Here is an 8,204-nt window from a genome sequence, read left to right on the forward strand (position 1 = left end):
ATTTCCCCAAAGCTTCCCATGTAACTGAAATTTATTTAAATTCTCCCATTATGGATGTTCAGATGAATTTCCTTTCCTTTTTATTTTAGAGAGAGATTTTTACTCTAGGGCATGTATGCTCACTGAAGAGACAGAGAGAGAGTAAACTAGAAATCACCCCTAAGGGGGATGACCACACTGCAACCCCTTCCCCTCCATTCTCTTCTTGAAATTTTGGACATGCACACATATGAACCTGGTGTGAGATTCAAACTGCCAGGTTGGGCTGGAACCATGGCCGGCCATGTGTGAGTCCAGCAATGTAACCACTACACCAGCTGCTGGTCCCTGAATAATTTTTTTTAATGTAGATGTATCCCATACAGTCTTCATCACTGTTAGATACTTAGTAAAGAATCAGTACATTCATCAGTACACACTTAAGGTCTTTCTTCCATATGAACTCTTTGGTGTCGAATGAGGTTAGATTTGCGGCTAAAGGATTTCCCACATTCATTGCATTCATAAGGCTTTTCTCCAGTGTGAACTCTTTGATGCTGAATGAGGTCAGATCTGTGGGAAAAGGGTTTCCCACATTAGCTGCACTCATAAGGTCTTTCTCCATGCAGTGTGTCCTCTTTGGTGCTGAATGAGACTAGAGCTTTGGCTAAAGGATTTCCCACATTCAGGACACTCATAAGGTCTTGTGAACTCTCTGATGTTGAATGAGGCTAGCACTTTGGCTGAAGGATCTTCCACATATATCACACTCATAAGGCCTTTCTCCAGCATGGACTCTCTGGTGTTGAATGAGGCCAGAGCATTGTCTAAAGGATTTTCCACATTCACTACACTCATAAGGTCTTAAGCCAGTATGAATTCTCCTATGTTGAATGAGGTCAGAATTGCGGGTAAAGGATTTTCCACATTCATTGTACTCACATGGTCTTTCTCCAGTGTGAACTCTCTGGTGTTCTATCAGAATAAATTTGCGGCTAAAGGATTTCTCACATTTGTTGCACTCATAAGGCCTACCACCAGTGCGAACACTCTGGTGTCGTATAAAGTTAGAGAATTGTCTGAAAGACTTCCCACATTTGTTGCATTCATAAGGTCTTTCTCCACTGTGAATTCTCCGGTGTTGAATGAGTTCAGATTTGCAGCTAAAGGCTTTACCACAATCACTACATGGATAAGACATTTCTCCAGTGTGAACTCTCCTGTGTCGAATAAGACTGAAGAGCTGTCTAAAAGATTTTCCACAGTCACAGCACTCATAAGGCTTTTCTCCAGTGTGATCTCTCTGGTGTCGAAAGAGGCTAGACCTTTGTCTAAAGGATTCCTACACTCGCTGCACTCATAAGACCTTTCCCCAGTGTGAACTCTCTGATGTTCAATGAGGTTAGACTTACAGCTAAAGGATTTTCCACATTCACCACACTCATAATGTATTTCTCCAATATAATGTCTCTGTTGGTGAATGAGCTCAGATTTGTGAATAAAAGACCCCATGTTCACTGCATTCATAAGGCCTTTCTCCAGTGTGAACTCTCCGGTGTTCAATGAGGTTGGACTCGTAGCTAAAGGACTCTTCATATTCATTACACTCATATGTCCTTTGTCTAGTATGAATTTGCTGGTGCTGAACAAGTGTATACTTGCAGGTAAAGGATTTTTCACATTTGCTACATTCATAAAGCTCTTCTCCAGAGCAACACTCTGATGTTGAACAAGTGCTTGTTTGTGGCTTGAAGCTTTTCTGCATTCACTTCACTTGTAATGAGTTTTTCCACTGCACAATGGCTGCCCACACTTGGTGCTGCTACTGTGTGGCTTCTTACCATTGGGAGTAGCCTGGTGTTGAAGAAAGCCCATGGTGGCTGGGAAGTCCTCACGATCCTCTCTATGTACAAAGGGATTCACTCACACATAGAATCTGCAGCTCATCACAAATGAACCCCTGTCCACATTCCTTTGCCAGAGATTTTCTCCAATGTAACTGTTCTGATGCTGGTGAAGATTTGCACTAAAATCTCTTACACTTGTGTCACCCAAGCATGATTTATGCACAAAGTATGTTTGGTGATCAGACTGGTGCAAAATGTCTTTCAACAAGACTGGGACACACACCTTACAGAGATGAGTCTGCTGGGTGGGTAAGTGTGCTTTAGAAGTCCTACCCTGTGATATTCCTTCTACAGATATACTCTGCTCAGAAGGTATCGCCTCATCCTTCTTTCCATAGAAGTAATCTGAAATCAGAGAAATGCCAATAAAATGCATGTTGGCAGGAGGAGAAAGCCCTATCAAAATGTGTGGCACACAACAAGTAACGAGTCCATGGGATTGTTCTGAGAACAAGGGAGCTGGGGGTAGGCTGAAAAGGGCTGCTTTTAAGTAACAGGTCTTTGAAGATAACCATATGGGGAGAACTTATCACAAAAAGGACACAAGAACGGAGTATAGTACATGAGGAGAAGCAAGGTATCCAACTCACTCCTCTGACAATAGTCTTAAGGAGGACACTGTCCGCTGGTGATGTGTGACAGTTACAATGAGAAGTCAGCAAATATGGGGAAGCAAAAGTCAAAATGAGGTATGGCCAGTGGCACTTGCCTCAAAACATTGCTGGATACGGTTTTTTGCTCCTGATATGATCTGAACACAACTATTCACCAGCACTAGGCCTCCTCTGGACTATCTTGCTATGTCTATCCTGTGAAACAACCAGGGTTGTCCCTGTATCCCTCTCTGTGGAACCACATGGGATACGAGTGATGCAAGTCTCAAGGAAAGTGACAACAGTTAAGTAACCAGTACTGGCTCAGAGCAACTTGGTATATCATAGTATGCAGGGGAAAAAATTATGAAAAACACTCAAAGAACAGTTTTGAAAGAAAAGTTCATGGTTTGTGTAAATAGTGACCATAACAATGCCTGCAATTCCTGGCACAGAAGGCCACAGGATGTAATAGACAAAGGAATAGGGGCAGAAACTGGAACATAGGCACCATGATCTAGACATAGTCACCCTGATAAGGAGAGGACAACCAAGACAAAATCTAATAGTCTAACAATAATATTCCTGACTCTGGGGTAAAAAGGAAAGGCAGAGATGCTGGGAGAGTAAGGAGGGCGTTACCTAGGGATGTTACAAGTACAAAGTTGTCCAGCATCACATAGCAGTACAGGAGCCTCTGAGCCTCATCAAGAAGTTCCCACTCTTCCTGGGAGAAATAAATGGCCACATCCTCAATGGGGATAATTCATTTCATGATTAGCTTTTCTCCTAGGACCTCAATTGTATAATCCCCTAGACACCCCCCTATCCCCTGCTTATTATATTCCCACTGATTTCTTGGCTCATGGAGCCCAGAAAATGGCTGGCAAGTTCAAATAGGATGCAATACTACCTCAGGCCTCTGATGGCCTCTAATGATAGAAGCAGCCTTGAAGACTTCTCTTTCTGACTCTGAACCCTGCTTCTATCTCACTCACCAAGAACTACTTATGGTCCTCTTCTACTTCTGGGCTTCACTTGCTGTGCCACCAGTTAGCCTTCCTCTCACCAAATAACTCTCACTCAAGGTTCAAGTCCACTGGCTCTCTCCCTCAGGTCCAGAGAGTCTCACATATGGTCACTTATGCCCCTAAGCTAATCTACTAACCTGACTGAAACACCCAAGACAAACCCAAGATTTTTTATCACAAAAATCCTGGTGAGTCTATGGAGCACTGACTAAGCTGGTATTACCTTGTTTGAATTATTCCTATGCCTCCACATCCATTTCAGAGCCACTTAATCCTGAGAAGCCTTAGACATATGCTAGACTATACTCTCTTTCACTCTCCAAGGACACCTCTCTGCATGACCATATCCTACAACTTCCCACAAGAAAGATACCCAGCCAGTCCTTGGCTCTACCTCACCCCCTTGCCTAGGTAATGACAGGTGACCTTTGAACAAAGCAGAGGTTAGTACCATCAATTCCCCACACAGCTGACAATCCACATATAACTATTCATTCTGCTAACACTTAACTGCTAATAACATACTCCTGGAGTGCCAGAGCAAAGAGAAAAAGTTGGCCTACCCCAGTCCCATGTCCTGCTGCCTTCTCTCCTACCACAGTGCCAATCCAGCCAAAATGGTTGCCACCACAGCCATGGAGCAAGACAACAGTCCCTGGAATATTCAGATCATGGTTCCACTCCTGGAGGCACACCTTGACTCCAAGGTAGCACAGGGCAGACTTAAAGGTGAGTCCCACTCCTGCCACTCTGGTGCTGATCATTCCCCAGAGACAAATAAAAAACAGATTCCCGAGACCAGCAGTTAGCATAATAGCTATGTCGCTGGACTCCCATGTAGTCGACCGCGGTTCACGTCGCGGACCTGGTAGCTTAAAACTCACGCCAGGCACGTATGCGTGCGTGCCCAAGATCCCGAGAGGAGAACGGAGAAGGGATTGCGGCGTGACCATCCCCCCTGGGGGGTGATTTCTCGCTTTCTGTCTCTCTGTCTCTCTCTGTCTGTCCGGTGAGTGCACGTACCCTATAGCAAAAACCTCTCCAAAAAAAAAAAAAAAAAAGATTCCCAAGAGACTCTCAAGAACACTTTAGAAATGTTCCCATGGTGACAGGAAAATGACAAGGACCATGCCCACTATGAAAGAGCTCTAGATAATGTTTGAACATCACCTGGGGCAATAGAGCAAAGAGAGGAACCTGAGGAAGCCACCAAGAACACAGGAGTCCTGCTCACCTGAAATCAGACGCAGAAGCTAAATCAAGTCTGGACAACTTTGGGACAGCACAAAAACCTGCAGAGCCCATCTCTAAAACTCAGGAGAGGGAGAGTAAGAAACTCAGCACAGGGGCTGGCAAGTGGCATGGTGGTTAAAGGTGCTGGACTCCTACATGGCTGACCATGGTTCAAGTCTCAGACCTGGTGGTCTGCTTTCTTACTTCCTCTCTGTCTCTCTCTGTCTCTTTCTGATCAAACTGGAAAATAATAATGATAATAATGAATAAAGTAAAATAAAACAATTCTTTAAAAAAGAAAAAAGTTGTTTTTAATAGAAAAAAAAAAAAAAAGAAAGAAAGAAACTCAGCACAGAGGAGGCCTCAAGCCATTTACCACCACTGGGCTCTCAGGGAACCAACTTGGTTTGAGAGAAAAGGCGCATCCTGGAATCAAGTCTTCAATTTGAAAATGCATAGATGCTGGATTTACTTATTTCCTCACTTTGGGGGGAAAACGATGGTTTTAAAAAGTGATAAATTTGGGACCAGCAGTTAGCGTAATGGCTATGTCACTGAACTCCCATGTAGTCGACTGCGGTTCAAGTCCTGGACCCAGTGGCTTAAACTCATGCCAGGCACATGTGCGTGCGTGCCCAAGATCCTGAGAGGAGAATGGAGGAGAAGGAACTGCAGCGTGGCCATCCCCCACTGTGGGGTGATTTCTCGCTTTCTGTCTCTCTGGCAAGTGCACACACCCTATAGCAAAAACCTCTTAAAAAAAAAAGTGATAAATTTGAGGCCAGCAGGTGGCGTGGTGGTTGGGATGCTAGAATCCACATGGTCAACCACAGTTTGAGTACTGGACCTGGCAACTTGCTTTCTAACTTTCTCTCTTTGTCTCTCTCTGGTCAGCATGCATGCCCTATAGTAAATTTAAAAATAAAAATGATATGTAAACTAAAATAAATAATTCTTTTTTAAAAGAGATGAAGGAAACAAGATAAAAAATTAATAAATTTGAGGGTCAGTTAAGAAAAAAAGGGGGGACCAGCAAGTGGTGTGGTGGTTAAGGCGCTGGACATTCCCACATGGCTGACCATGGTTCAAGTCCTGGACCTGGTGGTTTGCTTTCTCACTTTCTCTTTCTCTCTGTGTCTCTCTCTGGTCAAAATAAAATAAATAAATAAATAAATAAAATTCAAAATAATTTAAAAAAAAAGAAATGTAGCTTTAGTTACATTAGGTACTTGAATAAAAATGCAATTTTTCTGAATCAGAACACCAGCACCAAGTTAGTTACTATAACTGATTGTGGAATAACAGGAACTCTTATACTTTTGTAGAAGTGTTAAAATCAACTGACCAGGAAAATACCTTCTGAGACAATTTTCTGGTGAGCACACATGCCCTATAGCAAAAACCTCTCCAAAAAAAAGACCCATGCAGTTCAAATCTGTGCTGTTCTAGGGTCACCGATCATGACTAAACTTTCCCCCTATTAAATGTGATCCTCTCTGGTCTATATACTGTCTACTATCTTTTGGAAAAGCCTCCATCTCAAACCTCTCCTTATAGTTCCTGCCCTGTGGCTCTAACTACACATGAACTGTTTTCTGAAAGTTTTCATACTCTTTTTTTTAAGTTTGCTATAGAGCAGGTACACTCATGTACCTGAAAACAGAGAAAGTGAGAAAGCACTCCCCAGGGTTAATGGCCACACCATGATCCCTTCTCTTCCATTCTTTTCTCAGAATCTTGGACACATACACACATGTGCCTGGCATGTTTTTCAAGCCACAGGGTCCAGGACTAAAACTGTGCAGTCGGCCATGTGGGATCCAGCTGACTTAGACACACCACTTTCTGGTCCCACATTCTCTCTTTTCTTTTTTTCATATTAAGATTTTTGCTATAGGGCATGTGTACTTGCCAGAGTGAAAGAGAGAGTAAGAAATCACCCCCTGGGGGAATGGCCATGCCAAAATCCCTTCTCCTCCATTCTCCTCTCAGGACTTTGGGCACACATACACATGTGCCTGGTGTGAGTTTTAAGCGACTGGGTCCAGAACTCGAAACACAAGTCATGTCAGCCATGTGGGAGTCCAGTGCCTTTACCACTACACCACCTGCTGCCTCCGCCCCCAAGTTCTCATACTCTTAACATACTCTTAACAGGCCAAAAAAAAAAAAAAAAAAACCCAAAAAGCAAAACTGCTTGGGGCCTGCCATTGGCAAGGTAGTTAAAGCAGCTGGATCTCACATGGCCAACAGCCCATTTCGAGTCCTTGACCTAGTGGTTTAAAAAACATGTCAGGTGAGTGTGCATGCAAGCCCAAGATCCCAGGAGAAGAATGGGAGGAATGCAGCATGATCAACCCTCCCCCCCCCAGCAGTACTTTCTCACTACCCCGGACCCCCAGTGAGTACATGCACCCTATGAAAAATTAAAGAAAGAAAGAAAGAAAGCTCCTGGTATAGGGAACCAGCAGTTAGTGTAATGGCTATGTCGCTGGACTCCCACAGTCGACCACGGTTCATGTCCCGGACCTGGTGGCTTAAAACTCACACCAGGCGCGTGTGCGTGCATGCCCAAGATCCTAAGAGGAGAATGGAGAAGAAGGGATTGTGGCGTGACCATCCCCCCTGGGGGGTGATTTCTCACTTTCTGTCTCTATATCTATCTCTGTCTGTATGGTGAGCGCACGCGCCTTATAGTGAAAATCTCTCCAAAAAAAAAAAAGAAAGCTCCTGGTAACACCAATGAAAATTACTCCTACTACAGACCTCTCCATCTCATGTGATGGAGCAATCATTCTTCCAGCAGCCAAAATAAAACAAATCTTCAAATCATCTCTGACTTCTATGTCTTTCATCCTCAAAATTAAAATTCAGGCAGTCCCAGTTAAAAAGCTGATCCAGATAGGTGGTGTAGACGTTAAGGTGGAAGAATCCCGCATGATTTGTGCAGTTCAAATCCTGAATCCTTGATCTGGTGGCTTGAAAAATACTCTGGGGGCATGTGCCTGCATGCCCAAAATCCTGAGAAGAAAGGAGATGAGATTGTGGGAGGCCATCCCTACTGGAGGGGATGCTTTCTCACTTTGCCCTCCCCACCGCACCATCTCTCCGTCTCTCTCTCTCTCTCTCTAGCATGTACACACACCCTGAAGCAAATTTTTAAAAAAGAAAAAAAAAAAGAAAAAAGCTGATCCAAAAGCCAGCCATGGCTTGATGGTTAAGAGAGCTGGATCCTACATAGACAGCTACACAGTTCAAATCCTGGACCCAGTGACTTAAAAAACATACCAGGCACATGAGTATACACACTCAAAATCCTGAGAGGAGAATGCAGAAGAGATTGCGGGTGGCCACTCCCCTTGGAAGTACTTTCTTACTTTTCCTTTTTTCTCTCTCCCCCTCCACTGAGTGCACGTACCCTATAGCAAATTTTAAAAAGAAAAAAAAAAAAAGCTGAACCA

At 43.7% G+C, this 8,204-nt stretch overlaps 1 protein-coding gene across 1 annotated transcript; it reads right to left on the bottom strand.

The window, feature by feature from the left end:
- Positions 1 to 286: 286 nt before the first annotated feature.
- Positions 287 to 1,875, bottom strand: LOC102496547 (zinc finger protein 551). The gene is given in 2 exon segments (XM_014583536.2): positions 287 to 1,323; positions 1,326 to 1,875. Coding segments are annotated over 2 exon segments (999 nt in total). The 5' UTR covers positions 1,675 to 1,875; the 3' UTR covers positions 287 to 673.
- Positions 1,876 to 8,204: the final 6,329 nt, after the last annotated feature.

Source organism: Tupaia chinensis, unplaced genomic scaffold (genome assembly GCF_000334495.1).
Source record: "Tupaia chinensis unplaced genomic scaffold, TupChi_1.0 Scaffold144336_1, whole genome shotgun sequence".
NCBI lineage: Eukaryota > Metazoa > Chordata > Mammalia > Scandentia > Tupaiidae > Tupaia > Tupaia belangeri.